General features: G+C 42.2%; 1 protein-coding gene and 1 long non-coding RNA gene across 3 annotated transcripts; one reads left to right on the top strand and one right to left on the bottom strand.

The window, feature by feature from the left end:
* Window positions 1-5,971: 5,971 nt before the first annotated feature.
* On the top strand, window positions 5,972-12,839 carry LOC148399624 (homeobox protein unc-4 homolog). Its single transcript, XM_088373458.1, has 3 exons — window positions 5,972-6,654; window positions 7,426-7,601; window positions 10,571-12,839. Exons 1-3 carry the CDS (start codon window positions 6,342-6,344, stop codon window positions 11,630-11,632), a joined length of 1,551 nt encoding a protein of 516 aa, XP_088229584.1. The 5' UTR covers window positions 5,972-6,341; the 3' UTR covers window positions 11,633-12,839.
* On the bottom strand, window positions 7,115-23,547 carry LOC148399623 (uncharacterized). Of its 2 annotated transcripts, XR_015857985.1 has the most exons (5): window positions 23,537-23,547; window positions 22,908-22,983; window positions 12,649-12,706; window positions 8,308-8,373; window positions 7,115-7,580 (listed from the first exon to the last, which is right to left on the bottom strand). It is a non-coding gene; the product is annotated as an uncharacterized LOC148399623 (long non-coding RNA). The 2 variants fall into 2 exon arrangements; XR_015857984.1 differs by lacking the exons at window positions 7,115-7,580; window positions 8,308-8,373 and adding an exon at window positions 8,939-11,716.
* Between the last annotated feature and the right edge of the window lie 1,260 nt (window positions 23,548-24,807).

The following is a 24,807-nucleotide window of genomic DNA, read 5'->3' as shown; positions in this document are numbered from 1 at the left end:
GGACTCACTGGGGGGGGAGGCCTTACTCTTTTTGTGTGCGTGCATAGCGGTCTGCTCGGTGACACGGGTCCCTCCGGTGCAGGTTTAGGATGGTGAAATTGGAGGACAATGCTGGGATGGAGGAAGCTGGGAGGGGGTGGGGGCGGTCATTCAATCTGAACAGGGAGGCGTCGTCCCAGAGGTGCATAATTCACTCATTCATTAACTCAAGCAAACAGGAGCCAATATTAATTAAGTCCTTCCTCTGCACTGAGGCTTTTGTTGTCAAATGGCCTCTCGGAAGAGAAGGAGTTAAATCAAAGCGGAGGCTAGAGCGGGCACTGTCTTTGGCTAATAGGGACGCCGATCATCATCAATGGACGGAAATGTTCTGTTCAAGGAATTTTTTTTTTTTTCCCCTCTTAATACCAGGCTTGCTTTCTGTTTACATCAGGATCATACTTTGGTCGGACGGGATGATGTACTGCAGGGGTTCTTAGACTTTTCCCACACCCGGTAGTTAATAATTTTGCATTTAGATTAGTTTTTATTTTGTTTTCACACCTTTCAGTATTTCAGTAAAAAATGCATCTTACATGCAGTGTAAGATGAAACAAAATACAAGGTCACAATAATTTCTGTAGTGTAATAAAGTAACGTTCCCAAATGATTGTTCGACCTGAAAACAATCACCTTTTTGTTAAAATTATATTTACAAAGTAGTTTTAGTAGTTTGTAAATATAATTGTATTTTGCAGTTTGTTAGGTCAATGTTTTTAAAAGTACTTTGTTTTCACTTAAGTACCAGGAGGAAACTCACCCAGGCACGGGGAGAACATGCAAACCCCACACAGGAAGGCCGGAGCTGGAATCAAACACTGCACCTCTGAACTGTGAGGCGGCCATGCTAACCAATGCTCCACCGTGCCATAATAAAAACACTACACACTGTAGTGTGGCACGGTGGCCATGTAAATATTTTGAATGATTAAATTCTTGTTATTATATTATTTTAGCAACGTTTGTGGCAGTTTTAGGCTTAAGGTTGGATGGGGGTGAGACTTTGGCCCATAACTTCCACTATGGCGCACTGGAGGGCGCTCTTTGCTGCCCCCTGCTCTGCTGTCAGGCCCCGCTAGCTTTGATTAAGGTTTAAATTGGCTGAATTTAATGAACGCTGCCTAATTAAGCTGGATAGCATCTTTAATTGATAAGTAATTATCCGCCACCATTTTTAAAATTAATTTCCCTAGCTCTGTCTTACAGTGTGCAAGGCCCTCAATATTTAACCGCACCCCCCCACAACTCCCCCACTTAGTGTTTGTGTAAACAAGCTGTGGTAAACAATTAGGCACATGTTAGGACGACTTATTGTCATGCTACGATTGGTGTGCTGTCAACTGAGAAGAGTGACCAGCTGAGTTCTTTTGGCATATTTGGCTATTGTTGCATCATTGTTATTGTCTACAAACACACACACAATTATATATATCTATAAATTTATAAAATAATAAATTTTAATTTATATATATATATATATATATATATATATATATATATATATATATATATATATATATATATATATTTTTTTTTTTTCTCCTGCATTTGTTGGCTGTTTGCTTTGATTTTGAAAAGGCCATCACGTTTAATCCCTTCGAACAAGAGGAAGTAGATTCAAGGAATAGTAAACAAGCACTATTTGCATATTCGGTCACAAGCGCAATTAGGCTCATAATTAGAAGCGAGCACGTTTCTAATTGCTCGCACAGAAGGAGCCGCAAATGGGCCTTTACTTCTCCAAATGATCAAAGCAGCCATTATGTGCAGAAAACACAAGATCAATACTTGCAATCCTTTTACTTGTAATTGGAATTGCTTCCACTCACCTCGTTTCAGAGCATGTGCGCGATCAAAACGCGCCCAGCAATTAATTTAGATTAAATACTTAATTATCAAGCGATTGGTTAAATAATGAGCGATGGTTAAAATGAACTTATACACGCAGCAATGGACTAATTAAGGCTCCTCTTCATCACCTTGCTTTGGCTAATTAAAAATTAAATGTGACTTGATTCCTTCTCTTGAGAGGCAAGTGGAGGCTTGAAGTACTCTAAGAAAGATTGTTTGCTAACCTGCAGGGTGACACGTCTGATCTTACTGTGGTTGTTTTTTTTTAAACCATGGTGGGGTTGGAAATACTCAGATACTACAATAAGAGTAAGTACAAAAAAGTATTTGTGTTACTCAGTAGTAAATTAGTTTTTTGTATACAGCGGAAGCTTATATGTCCAACACAATCCATTCCGAGACTTGAGGAAACCTGAGTTGCGTTATAGTGGTGTTGGATATCTCGTTATAATTGGATTTGATTTCATATTCATAATAAGGTATTAGAACAGGTTTGCTTCATTCTATCTATTGTTCTAATCAGGGGTTCTGTCCATAAACCTATACAGGCTATTTATTTGCATCTGCATGTCTATTTTGCGAATCTCAGCAACATTTGACATACCGTATTTTCCGGAGTGTAAGTCGCACCAGCCCTAAAATGCATAATAAAGACAAAAATGACATAAATCACACCGGAGTATAAATTGCAGTTCCAATTATTCCACAGGCCTAGAGCACCCTCATGCGGTTTAGTGTGAAAATAACATGTGAAATGATATAATGTGTTAAGAATTTCACACATAAGTCGCTGATGAGTATTAGTCGCCCTCCCGGCCAAAGTATGAAAAAACGAATACTTGCAACCTGCGTGTTGCATGAGTGTAAATTGAAAACTAATTGCTTGTTTTCTCTTTAAGTTACTCTTCGTTGTTAATTACAGTACCACCTCTGTGTAGACAATCGTTCCACCTTTCCATTTATGGATTTATTGTTTTATGCGTTTAGTTTTTTTTTTTAAATGAGTGACTGGATATTATTCCCCTTTGTCGTGTAGGAGGATATTACAGGATGGGCCTAATTGTGTCTCCTCTGAGCCGTACATTGGAAATATATCTGCAAGACGATTGGCTCAGGCAGTAGAATACATTCTGCACTCACTATTTCCATATTGATTTAGTGAAGTTGATGCATGTAGGCCTCCGCTGAAAGCTGCTAATAATGAGTCTCTGTGAGCGTGCTGCAAATTTATTCAGGCGTAAGACATAAGGACAAGATGTTAATTATAGATATCTCATGTATTAAGACGCAAATACTCAGTCGCAGTGATTTTTTTTCTTTTTTTTGGGGGGGCTCATTGGATATGTTGATGAATGTGAGGGGTCCAGAATGTCAAATGTCACAAGCTATCTCATCAAAATAGACGTCCTGAATAAAGAGAGGTGGCTTTAAATACATTTTATATCTTTGAAGATAAATTATTTAGTTAAAATTCATCATGTTGAGAACAAATGGTACTCAGATATGCAAATATAGTGTTTACTTTTTTTGAGGGGGGGGGCTCAAGTCGTGGCAGGCATTACGGTGTTACGTAACTAAACTGTAATTGAATAAAAGTGAGACAAGAATGGTGCGACTCACGAGAAAGTTATTTGAAGCAGCTGATGGAAAGTGTTGGGCGAGGGGGTACGCATCACGCTATGTGACGTGATGATGGTTTCACATCTTGCGTTTGGAGTCATCAGAATAAAATGCAGTAAGAGGAGAGATCATGTTTTAGTTTTTGTTTCGAAAGTGTGGCTGCAGTTCTCTGCCTGCATGTTGAATTGGGGAGGGTGATATAAAGCTGCTGGCTAGCCTTGTCCGTGGATTGCCCATCTTATTATCAAGTTAATTAAAGCTAGCATCTGACAATGTCACCCGTGCTCGGCAAATGAAAAAAAAAAAAATGGGAGGAGGAAGGAAGAAAGGCGAATTTAAATGGTGCGCTCTCGTGGGACCTCATGTCAAGGGCTGCTTTTCAACGAGCGCCGCGTGCGTTTGGCTCGCACCGCCGCCGGCAGAGTGGAAGAAGGTGGGGTGTGTGTGTGGGGGGCGGGGGGCGGCCTTTGTGAGAGAAGGGGGCCTTTCTAAGCAAATGACAAGAAAGCGATGGATTCTGATGTGGAAAATAAATAGGCATCAGAGGGAGCAGCGGGGAAATAAAGAAAGAGATGGAGTGACATCAAAAGCGCCTGTTAAGTGCTCAAAGTTACACTAAGATTGCAGCAAGGCGACATTAAAGAGGCCATTTAAAGCAGCCCACATTGAAATGCAGAGAGCCTGCTCGTCGGCTGACTCGCGGGGTCAAGTGACGGAGGGGATTATATGCTTCTTCATAATAATATTAATTAAACAATTTACATGCTAATAAGGTAACAATTATCGGAGCTTCTGGTGAAAGATTCAGGTTATTACAACACGCCAATCCCAGGGCTGCAGGGTCACATGCGGAACAGCGGAGAGAAATCTCAACTCAAATTAACATTCTGTCAGCTCCAGAAATTGGATAAATAAAGTCGAATTAATTCACAGTATAATGGAAGAGGGAGGGAGGGGGCACTTATTCAAGCAGCTCTGATTACCATTCAGTATTCACCAGCACGCCGGTGTCTCTCTGTCAAGAAATTTAACACAAAATGAAGCAGTCACCGCCTCGGGCAAGATTTGGCCCCTGCGACACCGTTTACAATTTATATGTATAATCTTTTTCCCTCCCTGACACCCTCCCCAATACTTTCTTGTCTACACCCCCCCACCACCACCACCCTCCTCCTCCTCAAAGATGTGGACCTGCACAGCCAGTTGCTGCTCTCATGACTGAAAATTTCGACACCTTTCCTTTTCCAAAGCACGCTTCAAGTCGAGGGCCATTAGACAAGTCCTCAACTGGATAATTAGTTTATTCAAAGCGTACGCACGACACGCTCAGAACGCTTGAAAAACATCACTCATTAGGAAAAACAAACATCATACAGAGAAACCTCAAGCCCAAGAATTTCTTCTGATTTAAAGCGTAAAACCAAATTCATTTTAAGTAACAAGCAAAGAAGAAAAACAATGTTCCTTCAAAAGAAAAAATGTGAGAAAAGATGAGCGCTCTTATTTAGCTTAGGAAAACAAACTATGGAAACATCCCAACCCGTATTGTTCGTTTACATCTAATATTATGACCGCTGACTTGACATTCTCCACCATAAAAATCAAGATACTCGATGATGAAGAAGTCGACTTCTCGTTTTAATGACTGCATGTGAAGAGAAATAAAGGTCATTTTAATCTAGCCCATATATAATTTGAAAACCAATCAAAAACCTTGAACTTTAATGAGTCAGAAGATCCAATTTTGTGGTTAAGAAGGGGAATAGAATTGTGGTGGTTGAATACTTACTTTAGCTCAATGACACACATCATAAAATAAGATTTATTTATTTTTTAACTGAAAAAGTATCATCTATATGTATAAATAACATTATTGAGCAGTAGGAGGGGGACACCCTGAATCGGTTGCCAGCCAATCGCAGGGCACACAGACACACACTCACGCCTTCAGCCAATTTGGAGCGATCAATCGGCCCACCGTGCATGATTTTAAAATGTGGGAGGAAACCAGAGCACTGAGAAAACCATCATAGGCACGGGGAGAACATGCAAACTCTGCACAGGTAGGTGGAATCAAACACTGCACTTGTGCGTCCCTTTCATTAATGTGCTTTTTTTTTTTTTAGGGTGAAGAAGCTTATGTCCCCTTTGGACAAGTTGTAGAGGAAAAGAAAATTGTGGCAATGGTTATGTATTATAGAATAATAATAATTTATATTATTGTATAATTTGAATTACAAAGTTGATAACATAACTTGTAAATTAATACTACTCATTTTTTGTAATTTATTTATTTATTTAGTTTAATTAAATTGGAGATTTTTTTTTTCTTCCATTACATTATTGTAGCCACACTATAACGACACAATGTCGTTTTTAGTGCCCTTTGTTAAGTTTGGGGTGGGGGGCAAAAAGTTTGACGAGTGTCTTTCGTGTTTAGACTTGCCGAGTGGACGGCAGTGACCCAAGGTGCGAATTAAAAAAGAAATAAAATCGAAAGAAAACCCTCACGACGCTCAGCCTCTTCTGAGCTCGGTGACGTCACACGGCCATTAAGGCTTGTGATTGGCTCCGCCCGCAGATGGGGAGTCCTAATGAGCTGGCTCCAGGAGGGGGAAGCGAGCTTGACATCTCGGGCTGGACCACAACACGTCGCTGCCGGCTTTATCACAACGCTCATCCGTGGGCCGCGGGAGACGACACATCGGCACGAAGCCTTCCTCCCTTTTTAAAACAACATTTTGCATCCTTTGCTGACTGCATGTTCAGCCACACACTGCCACCCCCCGCGCATCCTCACTTCGGCCCCGCCGCATGTAGCCCGGGCGAGCATGGACAGTCGCGTCCTCGAGCATCACCCTCACGCCCACTTCGGGGGCTCCTTGGGCGGGCTGGTGGGCTTCCCGTATCCGCTCGCTGCTCACCACCACCATCATCATCATCACCACCACCAGCAGCAGCAGCACCATCATCATCATCAGCAGCACCAGCACCAGCACCATTACGAGCTCGCCAGCGCGCACCAGCTGCAGTCGGCGGCTGCCGTCCCCTTCACCATAGACGGATTACTAAACGGCTCTTGCTCGGCCTCGATTGTCAGCTCCAGCGCGCTCTTGTCGCCCGACGGCCAGTACAAACTCTCAGGTAATCCCCGCCCCCGTTCGCTCCCTTTAAATACGATGCTAAGGCTGTTTTTGTAAGAGTTTAGTGAGGATAAAATGATTCTTCATCTTGAAAGAATCTCCCATTTGAGTATAAATAAGTATGAATGTTTGTTATCGTCATTTGTGTTTGCTGAGATGCCAAATTGTGTTCGTGTGTGTTTTTTAAACTTCCCTTTGAGCTGTCTTCAGTGGATATTTAAAAAAAAAAAAAAAAAATTGTGTCTGCAAGCAAGAGGATTGTTTAGAGTCCCCTTTCTCATTTTTATTATAATTTGCATTTATTTTGAAAGGATTTGTTCTCTTGTATTTAATTTTAAAACGTTGTGGTTCTCTTTGGAGCTCCAGGGGGGGAAAAAATGAGATCATTGCAAAATTATGAATTTGTGAACATATCTTCATTAATAAGCAACAAAGACGTGTTAATTTGCAATTTTCTGTAAATGCCGATATAGTTGTGATGACACAAGCGCAGCTCCAATGCAAGCCTTGATTTGAAGTCTTATTTTTATTTTGCTCATAAATCTAACATCGGTCTTCTGATTTAAATCGAAAACACTGTATGACTATTTGTGACAAGGGCTATATAAATGGTGAATAAATTCCATCCTCTGTATTGATTTTCTCTTGGGGGAAAAATATGATTTAAAATTATTTACTAAACTTGCAGCACATAACAGCATGCTTCTCTTAATTGGACAAGCTGTCAATCAATCAATAATGAGATAATGACGGTTTATAACAATAAAAACAGATTCCGGGGACCCAGACAAAGAGAGCCCCGGTTGTAAACGGAGAAGAACCAGAACCAACTTCACCGGCTGGCAGCTGGAGGAGCTGGAGAAGGCCTTCAACGAGAGCCACTATCCGGATGTGTTCATGCGGGAGGCGCTCGCCCTCAGACTGGACCTGGTCGAATCCAGGGTTCAGGTAAGTGCTGGGAACTTTGATTTGGATTGAGTTGCAAATTTGGATACGACTAAATCTCAACCTCGCCACCAAACATGTCAGGAGGGCTGTTTGTTCAGGAGATGGCCCGTGAAGGCCCAAGCCCATACTGAGGGCAGCAATTTGTCAATTAAATCTTTAATAAAGGGTCCCCCTTTGAATTATGCATAGACACAACCTATTGATTTATGGGTTACTAAAAAAAAAAAAAGGGGGGGAAACAAGGCTTGTTACTGAGCCGACAAAGGGGGTGGGGGGGTATTTGAGCCAGTTCCTCAAATTGATCTTTATTTGGATTTTTAATTAATTTAGATGGTTCGGAACAATGGAGGCAGCATATAAGCAGATGAAGTTATTCTTTTTATATTTCAGATGGAAATGGATTTTATTATATTGTATTTATTATTGTAATTCTAATTCATGATTTAAAAAAATATTTGTTGTTGAAATATTGCATATACATATTGAAATTAGATGAATTGAAGCTTCCGAGCTTTTAATAGTAAGCACAAAAATGCTTGAATATGCATTTAAATATAGAATTTCTCACACTAATTAGGAACTGTTAATTTATTAAATGATTGCCCATTACTAAATTAAAAGATGACTATAATAACTGCAAGGGATTTCTTGTTTTTCAATATGGCATAATTTGTAACTTAATAAAAACCTGAGTGAAAATACTTACATTTTTAATTTGATTGCAGTTCAACTCTTTGGCATTTTAGAATCCCACAATCATTAAACAAAACAGCTGGAAACAACATGGTAAGATAATTTTCTGCATCAAAGTTTCCAATACCTCACAAATTATGCCATGCAAAAAATAGAAAATGTACACGGTATCAGAGCAAACATATCTTTCCACATCACTGATAAAACTGAAAACATTATTAAAACGTTCATCATGTGTATCTGTAGAAAAACAAATACAACAAGAAAAAATAATTTTCTTAAAAATGAACAAAAAGGACATTAGCCCATTATGCTCAAACAAGCATCACGACTAGATGACGTTTTATGTTTTTGGGGTGGATTTCTGTTCCTAAACCTCAGCTTATTCAGCCTTCCAGCTGCTTAAATGCTTCTTTATCGCAGATTTTGCAAAGGGGAGGGGGTGGAGGCTGGGGGTAATATGCGATAGAAGCGACATCAACAATCCTAACATTGTCGCGCTCCGTGTCCGCGCCTCGCCCTCATTATCCGCGCCTCGCGGCTTATCAGCGGCCAACACGCGGCCCTCAGCGAGACCAGAGGCCGCCCCGGAGAGTTCCCAGCCGGGCTTGGGGGACGGGCGGGGAAAAGTGTGTGTGTGTGGGGGGGTGTGAGGAAGGGGGAGGGCAACTCGTTCGACTAAGAAGAAGGCAGTCCGGCGACAAGCCGAGTTGTGGTGTGATGTGGTCTTAAAATGAAATGCTCCCAATTAGTGAGGCTGCAATTAGATTTAATTGGCAGAGAGTTGGGCATTAAGCAAACTCATTTGGTGATTAAAACAATGAGGCTGTGACTTCCTGCAAGACAACTTCATAACCAACAATGCCTCCGATTTGATGGAAGACTAAACTGTCAAGACAATAATGCATCGAAAATATGCAATATAGTTGCTTCAAAGCAACTAAACTTTTGATTTGGTTCATGCATATCAAGAGTTTAAAATGCTCAAAATGGTTGCTCAAATTTAACCACATGCATGCATGAATTGAGAAATGTAAGAGTCACTTAGCAAAAGGTGAGGACGTTCATATGTAGAAGATGAGTGGAGTGATCATTTGGTTGGGATGGATTTTTTTTTTTAGCGCTGTTTAAAGGACACTTAGAATAATTGTTGCATCGAAAATTGATATATGGATGGATATTTGGGTTTTGCTGCTATTTTGTTAAATAACTCAATTGCACGGTAGTATTTCTCTACGAATGTGTACCTTTTCTGAAGTGAACATTTAAATGTGAAGGGGAATTTTCATAAGGCTATTTTGGTTGCCATTTTGTCCCAATGATTTACAGTGAGCACACTTTGCTTCTAAAAAAAAAAAAAAACATGGATACAGTATGCTCACATTAAATAAACATCTGCTGGGGCCATTTTATTTTACTGCCCTATCCAGTCTGTCCTTGTATCTATTTTAAATGACTGACTTAATTGATTATTGATGCTGATTAATTGACGTACAGTCAGCTCATTAAATCACAGCAGGAAGTTAAAGTGTGTGTTTTGTTTTCCTGACAAGTACGTAAGCGAGGAAGTCGATAAGTTTGTCGAGCCATTCTCACAGTGGATCATAAAATGCTTAATAAATACATTGATATGATATATGTACCTCCCCCATCCCCATAAAAAGCAAATATAAGTCATGGTGGAGTGAATTGAATGACAGATTTTGCATTTGAAAAATGTCACTCATATCAAAGTACAATCGACAATTTGGGAGCAACGGACTGCAAGGCACCTCATAATCTTAAGGTTTTGATATTACATAATGGACAATAAATATAAGACTGTCGCCAGACTGCAATGACCGAGCAAGAGAATAAAATGAGACCGGATCCACTAACTACGGGGGAGCCTGAAAATTGAGGGCAGTAAACAAGCGGTATTATTTATTTATTTATTTATTTGATAATTTATTTATTCATTCATGTTTTTTTTAAGAAGACTGGCTCTTCTAACTAAGGGAGAACCTGAAAATTGAGGGCAGTAGCCAAACATTATTATTTATTTATTTATTGCTGTATAATGTAATGATTACGACTGTAATTGAACGCAGCCCCTGCCGATGTTTTTAAATGAATGGTGACTGGATGTGTTGTTTTGCAGTTGCAAAACAAATTGCCCCCCCCCCAGGGAGGAAAATAAAGTCTCTGAAGTCTGAAGGATATTAAGAGAAAACATGGAATTCTGAACAATTTGGAGATTTCTTTGGGGTAAACTAGTTTTGTGTTTGTTGGCGCAGGTTTGGTTCCAGAACCGACGTGCTAAGTGGAGGAAGAAGGAGAACACAAAGAAAGGGCCCGGCCGGCCCGCGCACAACTCCCACCCGACCACGTGCAGTGGCGAGCCCATGGACCCCGAGGAGATTGCGCGGCGAGAGCACGAGCGGGCCGAAAAGAAGAAACGCAAGCAGGAGAGAAAGCTACTCAAGTCGCAGAGCAAACTTCTGCATGGCGACAGCTTCCACACACCGGGCGGCTCCGAGAGCGACAGCGGCGTGTCGCAGTTCACCGACAGCGAGCAGCAGCCTTCTTCGGGCCCAAACGGGAATATTTATGTGGAGCTTCCCCTGACGTCCGGGGGCGCCCAAGGACACCAAACCGAATCCAGCTGTGACCAAACCCGACACGACTTTGACCACCAAAACCAAAGACGAGAAGCGGAGCAGGTTTCTCCGGGCAGCACGCACAGCTCTGGCAGCCCCGCGGGTCCTCGGTCCTCGGCGCTGCAGAAGCGCAACCCTTTCAGCGTGGAGAGCCTCCTCTCGGACGCCACGCCTCGATGGAAGCCTCCTCTGGACTTTCTCTCACTGCCCACTCAGAGAACTCTGGTGGGTAAAGGCCATTTTTTGCTTTACCCCATTACTCATCAGCCTCTCGGCTTTCTCGTGCCCCAAACGGCCCTGAAGGCGTCGCCGTGTCAAGACGGCGTCGACAGGCTCCACCTCGGACAAAACCTCGAACAGTCGTGCGCTCCCACTGACCTCTCGTGCGCTCTCGCTAAGCCTTTAAGCGCAGATCATAAAACAAACGACCATCACAGTCCCGTTAGCAATAGAGTCCACGTGGAGGAGGAGCGCGCCAGGGATAGTCCCACGCTCGCCAAGTCTCAGGCATCCCCGCAGTCGGCCCACTCCGGCGAGGCGGGGAGAGTCCACGCCGAGGCGTTGACTGACGGCTGCCGAGCCGAGGGGCGCTGTGCGAAGGAGGAGCGACCGTCCCCGAGCCTCAGCGAGGATCTCGGCACGAACGCAGACTGTGGGGAAGCACCCGGAACAGATGGCGAGGACGTGGATATGGACTAACACTTGTTGTAGGAGCGCACATACAAAGCGGCACTGCTCAGATGCTGTCAGAAAACCAGACGAGAGTAGGAGTCCGTTTTGGTCCTTCAAGACACAATAACGTTCCCCTGATTAGCAAACCGGTATGTTTCCGAGCTGTAAAAGCGTCAATGGATACAAATGTCTCAGAGTGACGCGGCCTTGTACCCTTAAGCTACATTTTTTGAGAGTGGACTGTTCAAACATTCCCAAAGCTCTGCATAGATGCTTGCAAACATATCAGGAATCGGGAGGCTTTAGCCACTTTTCCACCAAGCAACACGGTTCAGCTCCAGGTCCAGGTTGGAACGGGAAACCCTGATCTGGCAGCTTTCAATTGTCATCGTAGCAGTGCGACAAAGATTGTTTTATTCTGCAAAATCGCTCCGTCAGAGCTCTTAGCAGAAGAGGGTCATTTTCACAATCATGGAAGAAAAAGCGTCCAGGAATCATTGCTGGAGCTGATTTTCCGTAGCGTAAAGCCATGGGCGGAGCATTTGGCCTCTCCCATTCATTGACGCACCCTAATTTATGTTTCTTCGTGTCGCTGCTGTGCCTAGTTTTTTTCCACCTTGAAAGACTCCAAGATCTCCAAATCTTGGACAGATACATCAGTTTTAAAAGTAAGACGTCAGGGTTCCCTGATCGACCGGGTGCCCATCTCCTTAATTTTCAGGGATTGGTGACTCTCCAAATAAAAGCGAGCTTGTGCACCGATGTCAGTCGCTGTCCTGTGAGGCGACTCATCGACTTTTTACTTTTCAAAAATGTATGACATGGAGTATATTTTTGTTCTTTGTGGCATAACAGTCGCATTTCACACGGGAGTGACAATTGTCTGTCGACCAGTCAACCCATTGCTAGGTGGCAAAATTCGAATCAGTTTTTGTGGCTTCTTGCAGAATGGCAAAAAAAAAAAATTCAAAATCATGCATTTGGTCACATTTAAAGTTGATGTGAACTGTGCTGCTTGGTGGAAAAGAAGCTTTAATCCTCACCTATTTTTTAATCATCCTGAACGCCGAGGTAATCTCTCTCTTTTTTGGTGACCAAAACCTGTAAAAAAAAAAAAAAAAACACCTCTTACTTGCAACAAAAATCCTCAGATATTGTAAGAAGGAGAAAAGGATATTTATATGTAAACATTTTGATAAATAAAAACTATTGTTTAAAAGTGAGCACTGTCTTTGCAGGGATGGAGCAAGGGAAGGGAAACAAGGTGGGGGGGGGGGGTGAAGCTCGTGGACCGTTGTGGGCGTTAGAGCAGATAAATCCCCCGCTCTCTCACTACCGTCTGGCTGTTTGTATTTATTGCTTTAACAAATTTATTCATTTGAAAAGGCCGGCCGAGAATGAGGTTAGTGGCCGCCGGCTATAGGACCCTGCGCCTCCTGCTGAGTTTTGATATGAAAGTAATTATTTTCCCACTGGCTGCTGCAGGGTCTCCAGGCAGCTCCCCTTCCTCTTTCTACCCCCTCCCCTCCTCAGCCCAAAGGGTTATTAGACATTAGTGATTTCTAGTGATATGGAATCACATAAACTTCCCACAATAATAGAATTAGCATGAAAGGCAGGGGTGTCAAATTGAAATGGGGGGGATAATAGCCAGCTGCACGGCGTTCGTGAACGCGCCTGGCAGCCTGCATGCGTGTGTGTGCATAGACTATTGAGCGTATGAGGGAGGGGTTGGTGGGTGCAGGGGGGGGGGGCGTGATTCGTGGGGCGGAATTTTCATGAGCTGGCGCGCTTGTCAGGCAGCCCTTGTAGCCGGCTATATTAAGATAGATGTTCGATGATATCCCTCATTGTTCTGTCGCTTATATTGATGTCGCTGCCTTATCGCCCTATTGATCATGTGTCGCACATAATAGGACAGGCGTGCTGCCTGCGTACCCCCCCATCACCCCTCCCCATCGCCCACACTCACAAAAGGCGGCGGAGCCCCTCGTCATTTGTTGTTATTGTGGGGTCCTACGGGAGTGAACCAGATAAAGATTCAGGGAACAGGGGAGAATGGAGTGAGGGCTCACATTAATTATTTTTGGGGAGGCTCAAATGAAAAAAAAAGATGCTTGAGCCAGATTTACGCTTTAAACCAGATAGTATAAGCTTTAACTAGATAGTGCTTTATTTTAGAGAGCTAACACAACCTGGGCCTTTATTTTGGATCATCTAAAGATTAATCATTTAGACTTGTTTTCAAATGTGATGTTTTACGCCACTAATTTGTTTCATATCATTTTTGTTACAACTTGATTTGCTTTCTTTATTAATTAAAGGGCTGAAACGCTGACATTTCTTTGGCCCTTGTAAAAAAAAAAAAAAGTAAAAACTAGGGTATATGTAAATTGAGGTATTGCAGTATATCATATTTCAGGGTGCTTGAGTTTCCCTAAAATTGTGTAATACAGAAACGTTATCGTATAAACTGTAATTTAATTAGCTAGCTCTTAAACTTAGCGAGCTAACGCAAGCTAAGGGTTGCAAGCTCACATTTTCAACAACAAACTAGGGTATATGTAAATTAAGCCATTGCTTGATAGTTTTCAGGGTGCTTGAGTTTCCCTAAAATTGTGTAAAACAGAAACATTATCGTATAAACTGTAATTTAATTAGCTAGCTCTTAAGCTTAGCGAGCTAATGCAAGCTAAGGATTGCTAGCTCCCATTTTCAACAACTTAAATTTAGCATTTGACTAATTTCATTACCTCAAAATTGATTCACCTTTTGATACGCACATCTTTTCTTTTTTGTTGTTGTTTTTTAAGGACGTTAATCGTTGTCAGTAAATTATAGGACGATGCAAAAGTCGTAACAACAACTTGAGTATCGCTAAAATGGGTCAAAGGTCCATGAGGATCAGATAGAAAACTGCCGCGTGTGTGTGTGGGGGGGGAATCATGTTAAGATTATGCTTTTATAAATGCCACCTCAGTCCCCTGGAAAGTGAAATCCCAATTATTAAAAGCATTAATTCTGGCCGGCGTGCGCGCATAGGCGCCGTGTTGACAGGCGGCCTAAATATCCCTGATCCCTCCCGGTCAGATCGCCCGCTTTATTTGCAAATAAATTGACGCAGGATCCGAGGGACGGGAGGCTTTGCTCCACGGAGCCCGAGCTAAAAATGAATTTCCGCGCCCGAGTCCCTTTAATAATATTTACATAATTTTTGCCCAGCGAGTGCACTGTTTGCGCTGCAGGAAGCAGGGCGGCTTAGAGGAAAATAATTAGACATGAGGAAGAGAAGGAGGATGAGGATGGAGGAGGAGGATGGGTTAAGACCCGAGCTCAACACTAAATTCCCAGACAGCTAAAATCAATGAAAGTAATAACCCTATTATTTAATTCATAAGGACATTATTTTCCCATAAGGCCTCGGGAAACGTCCCCTTCGACCGAATCAATCACATTAAATCGTTCGTTCCGGAGAAATCTGCGCTTTTATTTGCTTTAATCGGTTAGTTTCAAGAGGACGATTAATTGGAAAGTGTAGGTTTCGATTTGGAGTTATAGCAAAAACGACTTTGTAGTGATTAAAAAAGAAACCTCATACAATGAAAGAAATCTAGCATGTATTTTTGAAGAGACATGGTATAGGCTATGTATGATCTTATATGGTTTTAAATAATTATTAGAACAAAGAAGTAAACTCTTACAGGGTTTGTCAGTTTAGGGGAAATTAGCTCTTTTATAATCGATTTTTAAAAAAGAAAATTGTGACTTATGAACTACTGTAAAACTTAACAGTACATAATAAAAAGAACGGCGTTAACTTAAAACCGTAAAACCGTTGGAAGCACTCACTCTGTAGTAAAAACTCCAAACCGAACTCAAAGATGAATTTTAATAGTAGTACATCAGTTGTTATGAATACAGTAAACATTTTGGAGCATTTAAACGATCAATGAATCCTTGCATTTCTTTTCCTCAAGTAATAGAATAGAAATGTTACGCAAGTTTCAGCTAGTTTGTCTGCTGACTACCTAAATACGTACCTAATAAGATATTTACGACATTTAAACCAGGAATGGCCCTGTAAACCTCTAGCTACCTCCCTCATGGATCACCTTTTATGAATTCAATTTCAACCTGGGAGAAATTTTCAATTTGAGCACGCTGTCATTACAGTGTTGAAGGAGGAGGATGAAGTCGGGGGGGTGGTGGGGGTATGGCGTAAATTGTTTTTGCTCTATTGTGCATTCGGACGCCATCATTTTTCTTTCTAATTACCGAGGTGTCAGCGCGGTCTGTCACCCGTGTGCTGATTTTCAATTTAACTGATCATCATACATTCATTTTCCCATTTGATAAATCTGCAATCTAGACGCAAACCACCATGCCCGGAATATTAAGCGGCGCCCGGGCCGCCGTAATAGGGGGATGTGTATGCGGCAATGAGCGCCGATCAGCCAGCTAATTTAGCGCCTTCCTCCGTGAAGACCCCCCTCCCTCCTCCCCCACCCCTGCACACATTTCCAAACCTCAAGAGGAAGCAGGAGAGGGAGAGAGAGCGAGTCCAGTGACTGCCAAGAACCACGACTACAATGTCATTTGGACCTCCCGTCTAGCCAGTTAGACCTATAATTGAGTTGTTGTTTTGCTTATTCAATACAGACACATTTGCACTTTAAGTATCATGGCCAATCTGAGCTCTCCGGCTCTTCATCACCCCCATCCACCCACAGTAGAGGAGTCAATTAAGGCCCAAAGTGATCCAGCCTGGTTCCACTTGTGTTTAACAGCAGCGGCAAAACACTAAGCCTCACAGTGGCCTACTATATATGTAATATATAGATCTGTTCTTTTCTTGATCCGGGAACCACAACAAAGCAATGGAAATAAAGAAAAGACTTGAGAAAGGTTTGGTCCAAAATCTGTTGACTAGTTTTAACGACCGTATTTTCCGCACTATAAGGCGCACCGGATTATAAGGCGCACCTTCGATGAATGGCTCATTTTAAAACTTCGTCCATATATACGGCGCACCGGATTATAAGGCGCACTGTCGGCTTTTGAGAGAATTGGAGGTTTTTAGGTGCGCCTTATAGTGCGGAAAATACGGTACTTTTGTTTACTAAGGTTACAGGATATTTCAGAATATAAGGCGCACTTATCTTTTTAATTTTTTAAAATCGATGCCTTATAATCAGGTATGAACCAAGAAAACTTAATGTCATATAGTAAATGTGGCCCCCATTGGGGTTCCCCTGAATCTCTGATTTCCTTCCCTGCTTTTGGTGTTTCGATAATTGACTAAAGCAAAGTTGTCGTCGTAGCCTACCTTACCTTAAAGCTTGTTTAAATGTCACTACAGTAGGAAGACTATATTTAAGCGCCAGTGTGTGGGGAAGAGGGGGAGGGCTGTAAAATGTTTACTGGCACAAAGCAGCTTTGGGTTTGTCGTTGCCTTTGTTTCATTAGCCCGCTGGTTGTAATAAATGCCAACGAGCCAACGGGATGGATTTTAATTAAGTCAGTGAAAGATGAGTGGAGTGGCACGGGACGAGATGGCGGAGGAGAAGGTTGGTTGGGTGAGTGTGGGCTGAAGGGGGGGTGGGTAGTTTTTCAATAAATCGGTTGGCTCAGGGGTTAGTCGGTGATTTCCTCTGCAAAGTGTTTGGGCTGAGCAGGACTCGCAGTAATTTGCTTGATAAATCAGCGGCGTTAGGGGCATGAAGCCAACTGCTCGACCGCTCGGTTCGGCGTGTGATTTATGTCTTTCCCGGGGGTCGTGCGCAAACTCGTGACAGTCGGCGATGAATTAGCCAAGAGGCGGCGTGCTCCTAATGAGCAGGTATTATTACGCACGCACGCCTCTCTTAAAAGAAGCGTGAAGAATGAAGCTGGCAGACGAGACCGAAAACCCCCCGCCCCCCCCCTACGCGGGCCCGCCGTGCCACCCCCGAGATAGCCCATCGATTCACCGTCACGGTCTTCCAGGCATATTGTGAGCGCAGGTGTTCCGCTGAGGTCCGTCACCATCTGATTGAGGTTAACGGAGGCAAAGAGGTGTCAGACACACGCCACCCGCCGAGCCGCCCACTAAGGAATCAAACGCACGACACAAGTAACAAATAAAAACAAAGTGTGACACAAGACACTCAGCAAGTGATTAGCAGCCAAGAATCCCTTCAAAATGTTCAAGCCTCCAATATCAATAGCGCTCTTCCCCATTAGGGAGCTGAAGCCTATCTCAGCCAATCACGGTTCAGGTTATACATCACCTTTCACCCCAATATTTCATCTCCATATGTCACCCCCCCACACCCACACACATTTGATTCAGGGTGTTTGATTCACATACATTTATGAACAAAACACAATGACATCTACTACATATACATAAATCACATTGCGCCACAACTTAGACCTGGTTCCACCTGGTCTAAAGTTTAATCCACTATTCCCAAATTAGCATGTGTGACGAGGGCATGTAAAACTATTTTTTTTTAAATATCCCTGTGTGATAAATAACGATTTACTGTCCTGCGTCAATCAAACATATTTGAAAAGAAGGGAGCAGACTCACTGATGATTCTGAGGAAGCTACCGCCGACATATTATGCGTGCTAATATTGCGCAACGACACAGACTAACGTCAACAAATAAAAGCCCCTGCGTGAACACAGTGTTGACATGGCGTGGAAACATCAAGTGTCTCTTGTGCTTTAGTGCCTGCCGGAAAAAAAAAAAAAAACATGCACTCCACAACAATGGCTGTGCTCATTTCAAGTAAAAGCCATTATGGAGCTAATTAGGAAGGAGTGGCATTTAATAAGTCCTGCTGGTGGAATCAAAGGAACACCAATACAATGATTAATAGCGGTTTAGAATTCTATAGGTAGACAAATTATAAGTGACCGTACAGGCTTTTTATTTTTATTATTAGCTTGGGTAATTTTGTTATTGATCTAAAAAAAAATGTTGACATAATTGCTGTCATTATAGAACTAATTGTGGACATATTTTGAAGGTAATTAACAGAAATGTGACTAAAACGAGATCTCTGTGCTCATATATACTTGCTGTCAATGAGAATAACATGTTACAAAATCCCAGAGGGGCGGAATAATAATTTCAAGGCCACAAACACGCAGACAGTTGAAAACTTGTAAAAGTCATTACTAGAAAAAAAAAAAATGGAATCCCCGTATTTACACAACATTTTGAATGAAACATTTCCAGCGCCAGATGCGAGTGTGCTTGCCAACACTTGATTACAAACGAAAATGAAATGTTTTCATCCTGAACTCCGCTCGTACAAGAATTCTCTTGGTATTTATTCAATAAAGCTTGCCCAAAGATGGTAACGTTGTGTGTCGAGACTTAATGGGAAAGGCCCCGACTGTTAAATCGTAAAATTTGAATTAGGGAAGATGGCGCGTAATGCACGGCAAAGCTTTTATTAAAGCCACGCCGAATAATTGAATTGTTCTGCTGCTCGGATTTGTTTAAATGAAAGCCTTTTGGGTGTCAAACAACAACATGAGGATTTCGACAAATTCTATTAAGGACACAGGTTTCTTGTTGTATATGTGCAATCACCGGTGAGCTTTCCCCTCATTTCTTGCTTTCGTATCTGAGCTTTTGCTCTGTCACGTCTTATCTTCGATCCAACCCCTTGGCGAGGGGCTTTCAGCCACTGTGACATGCAATGAAAGGCTGTCATTCCTCCCTTTGCCAAAAAGATTGCAATCGGCGGAGGAACTCTGAGCAGGGGTCGGGAGAAAGAAGAAAAAAAAAGGTATCTGGTGAAAGTTAATAAAATTTGTGATTGGGAAATAAGATGAATGCGTCATCTGACGGGAAATGCGGGAAAATATTCAGGTTGCTTGCACTTATTGGGGCCATTATTAAGTAGTGAGTCTAATGCCGCACACACACACACACATACACACACACGCAATGTACAACCAGAGGGGAACTTTGTATTTTAGTAAACAAAATTTCACACATTGACAGGAGGTGTCCTTGCTTTTCTTCTGGTGTAATTATCACTCTGGGAAAAGTGTTTCATTATGGCAAAAGCCCCACTTTCAGACACTTTAGTCACACTGGGCTGGACACACACACACACACACAGACACACACGCACACACACCATCCAGTATTTAATTCATCACCCCTCATCCCTGTCTGCTTTTCTTGGTTGTCTTCACACCTTCATCATTTTTGCCTCATGGTGTTCAATCAGTGAGACAACGATAATAATCGAACTTTCGCTTTCTGCCATTATCGGTCCTTCCTTTTCCCGAAACCCATCATCCGTACCCCCCACCCCCCACCACCATCCTTTCCGTGCCCCCTCGCTAGCTTGGGGAGGTCTGCAGGTTAATGAGTCATGAAGTGTGAAAACTTCCTGAGACTCAAGCAGAACTAAATGCACTTTCCAGATGTGAGTCCAGCGACGTGTGGACGGGTGCTTAAGCATGGAGCTATGGGGGGTTCAAAGGGGTTGAAAGAGAAGACGATGAGGGTCATGAGATAACGTCGTACTTTTGACCGTTCGTTTGCTTGCCGACTGCAATGTATCTAAAACGCTGGTGTAAAAACAAAAAAACGTTGAAGTGAATTTAAGTCTGTTAAATGTGAGTATTCCGCCTTATTTGAATTGCTGACTTTGGGAAGAAGGCGGGGGGGGGGGGGACACACAAATCCAAACAATCCAATCCAAACACAATTGGAACAATTTGGAGCGGGAAAATGGCCTGCCGTGCATGTTTTTGACATGGAAACACACGCAGGCACGGGAAGAACATGCAAACTCCGCACAGGAATGCTGGAGCTGGAATCGAACCCCACGCCACCCCCACCCCACCCCCTTGACTAAAATGTCCACATGTAAGCTGTCAGCACCTGATGAGAAATGAAGGTGCTCAAATAGAAACAGGGAAGGGTGTCACGCGACCGTTTTTAGCCAAAAAAAATATAAAAACTCCCTTAATATTAGGAACAAACCTCTGAATTTAAAGATATCTCAGTGGGTCCGCAAAAAAACATTTTTACAAGCCACCAAAAGATTCAATTTATGTTCCCCCTGAGGGATGGGTGGAAATGTGGAGAAAAAAAAATACCAGAAAAAATTATATTGGAAAATACCCATAGGTAAATTATCTGCCGTGGCCCTCTGACCCACCCCTACGAGGTCCACCACTAGTTCAAGATTCAAATATTTCCAAAAACAATTGTCAGTAACCACGGAATATTTGACAACGGGTTGAAGATTTTGACCAGTGGAATATTGACGAGATCGCGGTAGTGAATACTGCTGTTCGATATTCCAAAATGTCAATTAGCAGCATCGAGTACTTTGTTGCTTCATTAATGCCCACACTTTGGACAATCATCAACGGAGTGGGAGGAATTCAAGCCGCTCCAAATGAAAGCAATCAAAACGTTTTTGACCCCAGCGCAGGTCGACAAAAAAAGTGACGACAATAGACTCGCGGCCTGAGTGCAGGTCATTCAAGTCATCAACGCAAATTGTCAACAAACGGCATTAACGACGACACTAAGCCGTGTTTGCGCTCTCGCTTTGCGTACGCTGGTAATTTAAGAGGCTCTCCTCGCTTGCTCGCCATCCGCCGAGTGCCATCGAGCGACGAGTCGTTATGAGAGAAGAAGTTGAAAACGGGACGGAATCGATAGCGTTTAGCCAGCAGCCGTGCTGGTGAGGATGCATTTAACGCGTCAAGCTGTGGAAAAACAACCAATTGCCTCCCAACGCACATTTTATTGACCACACACACACACTGCCGCACACACACACACACACACTGCAGGCCTATTGATTGGTTTAAGGCAATTAGAGCAGTGTACTTTCTCCCACAAACCTGCTATGATGCTTTGTGCAACCCGCTAAAAAGTGACAAACATCTTGCTGCTGCAATAACACAATTCTTATGTCAACAATTCATCTCATTATGGATATCAAAACAGTTACAAACTATTTATTTCAGTCCAGTAGTGCTTTAACTGGAATTTTTGGGGAAGGAGGACTATCTGGAGAAAACAAGAAGATGCACACAGAGAGAACCGAAGCTAGTTTTCTGTGACAAACGAGATGAATCAATCCAATTGAGTCACAAACGTTTACGAGTGTAATCCTATCAGATGAGGCCAGCTGCATGAACGTCTTGCCGGAGGTGAAAAAAGAAAGTCTGCACGTGAAGAATATTTAGTTTAGATACAGATCATATATGGTCACACGGAAAAGTGTGGGCTTACTCATTACTCGCATGTGTGTGTGTGTGTGTCGAACGTGTTCCAGTGGGAGCGTTTGGTTCACTTTTGTGTTTTCTAAACATGTGACAACAACCACAGCTCCCATGCGGAGGCGACTCCCGGTGTCCTCGGTGTGACTCTCTCGACGTCTCTATATCAACACGGAGCAAACAACGAAGACGCGCACACACACACAACGAACCTGCAAGACGTCAGGGATGATAAAAAAAAAAAAAAAGCCAACTGAGATTTGGAAGTGCTGGAAAACATTTGCATCACGTTGTTTGGTATCACACGCACACACGCTGTCATATGAACTCCATCGGGAGATTCCATTTTTATTTGGAAGGCTTACGCACGAGTTACGTAATTCAATCAATGTGGATCAATCAGCTGGTTCACTAATATTGCAAAGTAGATCATTTTTTACACTAATCTATTACAGACAATTTGTTCATATGGAACTCGAGTACACAAAATATGACTTGATGGTTTGTCTTTCCATCTTAGCTCTCACCTTTCTTTTTAGAGTCTCCCTTCACTTGTTCCTTCCCTTCCTGCCTCCTCGACTTAATACCCCCCCCAAGGTGTCTAAGCTGTGAAACATTTAATCGCCGCGGTAACGGTTTCATATCTGGCCCAGAAATCAAATAATGCTGGCTGATTTACTCCCCCTAGCAACCAGGGTGCACAGCCCTAGCAACCGACCCAGTCGGCAGGCCAGACCTAATCAGGTTGAAAATATTTCAATTATTGTGCTGATTCTAGGGAGTGTGTGTGTGTGTGTGTTTGCAAATGATATCAGCAGCTATTGATGTGAGTGGAGGAGGGAGCGAGGCTTCGAGGGAAAAGACAAGATGTGCGATGAATCAGTGAAGTGAGGCTGATGGAGACATCAGGAAGCAACAACAACACATGGTCAGCCTGGACAGGATTCGGAGACAGTTGGCATGATCACTGTGTGTTTGTGCGTGTGTGTCTTTTTGGACTAACGATGTCCACACATATATTCGAAAGGTGTGAGTGAAATTACCGTATTTCCTCAGAGCGCCTTCCATTTGTTGCCTTGCGTGTCAAGCAGCCTACGGGACTTTTCATACAAACCAAGCCTGTGATCATATAAAATAGAAATCACTTAATAACATACAGAATGGTCTTAAGTCCAAACAATAAGTCACATTAGCCCTTACATTGGTTACAAAAAGATTTTCTAATGCCATAGTGGCCAAAAGTATGGTACAAGTACATTTCAGTTGTATTTAACTTTTTTTTAACCTCTGTCTGATTTTCACTTGGGCGCCCACTATGCTACTGTATTCTTAATGTTGGTGAGACATGGTGAGCTTAATTTTTTATTTTTTTTTTAAATGGTAGCATGGGTAAAAAGTAAGTTAGCACTGATTGATCAGATTGGCTGTATATCAATCAATGCGTTTGTGTTGAAAGCTAAATACATAAATAGCTTGAGTGACTTATCTATCTGGTGGTGTGACATCAAGTTTGGAAAATACTTGAGGAAAAAAACCAACGGTCCATCGTGGTGTATCCATTAGTGGAAGTAAACAGCTGCACTTTTGAGGTTTGCCGACTCAATCAATAACTGAGTGCATTAACATAATAATAAAAAGACATGACAACATAACAAAAAGAAGGGACACTTACGCAGTTGTCAAAATCAAACGCTGTGCTTGGAATTGCGCCCGCATTTAGGAACTTGGGTGCCATGTGAGGTGAATCTTAATATAGTAACTGGGAGAAAAAGAAAAAAAAAAAGCAACATTATAGTTAGAAGCAGCAGGAAATGATGTCATAATTAAGGAAAATTTATACTTGTTAATGCATAAAAAAGTGCTTTTAGAGTCTCGTCAATCATCATAAAACGTCGCAGGATAATGAAACACCAAACATTTGCACTCATGGCAACACGTAAAAAAAGCATTTGCTCCATTAGATATATCATATATATTATTTCTGGAATTTCCCCACACGTTACTCTAAGTAGAATTTGTGTCATAAATGAAATGGTTGAATGAGATAAAAATCCAAATCAATGAGTCATTTTCATAATCCTTTTGCACGTTTTTTGGGGTAGCTGCTTGACCAAGAATCTTTTCTTCGTGGATGCTTGTAAATATTTACATTTGTGTCGCTGAGTAAAGTTTCAACAAGTGCTTATTAAATGATATGATGTCAGCAAATTTACTTTGTACATTTACATTGCTTACTTTTGGTTAATTAATGAAAAAAAAAATAGTGGGAGCTAGACAATGGCATAACATCTCCTTCACAAGATCAATATATTTATTGTGTTTGTGTGCACTTTATACAAACCGGGTGGGCTTTGTTGTCAGTGCCGATGGGAGGTGTTTGTGATTTCACACTTATTTTGTTTTGACAGTTTCAAGCAGCTTTTCAATCTCTGAGAAGCTTGTTGGCACAAAACTGAAGAGCTAGCCTCTAAAAATCACTCGCTATTGTTGTTGAAAATGTCAATTGGTTCTCTACGTCTTTCACGTTCGCCACTAGAACGCATGACCAGAAGCTGCAATTCTGGAATTTTCTCTAAATCGTTTGCTTTGCTGGAAATAAGTATTCAATTTAAATTCCATTTTTTGCTTTTTGAAATACAGCAAAAATTGAAATTTTCTTTCTGCAAAGAATGCAATGATTCCAAAAAGGTGAGCTAAGACACTAAACAGTCGATGCGAAGACGGAAAACCTGCCCCCCTAAAAATCTAACTTTTCCAATTTGCCCGTTCACATTATAAAGCACAAGCAGCTAAAGTTATTTTAGTGTGTGCGCATGTGTGCGTGTCAGTTGGAAGGGCAGCTAGGCGTAAAATTGAGTGCGGATTCATTAGGTTGCGTGAGCTGAGCTGCAGTCGCTTTAAGTGATACATTTCCTCTGCGAGTGGAGGTGTGGGTGGATGGGT

Source organism: Syngnathus floridae, chromosome 4 (assembly GCF_059516105.1).
Source record: "Syngnathus floridae isolate MCC-2025c chromosome 4, RoL_Sflo_1.0, whole genome shotgun sequence".
NCBI lineage: Eukaryota > Metazoa > Chordata > Actinopteri > Syngnathiformes > Syngnathidae > Syngnathus > Syngnathus floridae.
Note: the sequence above shows the minus strand (reverse complement) of the source record. Positions and strands in the feature narration are given on the sequence as shown.

What these genes read in the sequence shown, in the direction of transcription:
- LOC148399624 (XM_088373458.1), top strand. Translation starts at nt 6,342, where the DNA reads ATGGACAGTCGCGTCCTCGAGCATCACCCTCACGCCCACTTCGGGGGC. An exon ending in CGGCCAGTACAAACTCTCAG is followed by an intron (nt 6,655 to 7,425) that starts GTAATCCCCGCC and finishes CAATAAAAACAG; the next exon opens with ATTCCGGGGACCCAGACAAA. An exon ending in TGGTCGAATCCAGGGTTCAG is followed by an intron (nt 7,602 to 10,570) that starts GTAAGTGCTGGG and finishes TTGTTGGCGCAG; the next exon opens with GTTTGGTTCCAGAACCGACG.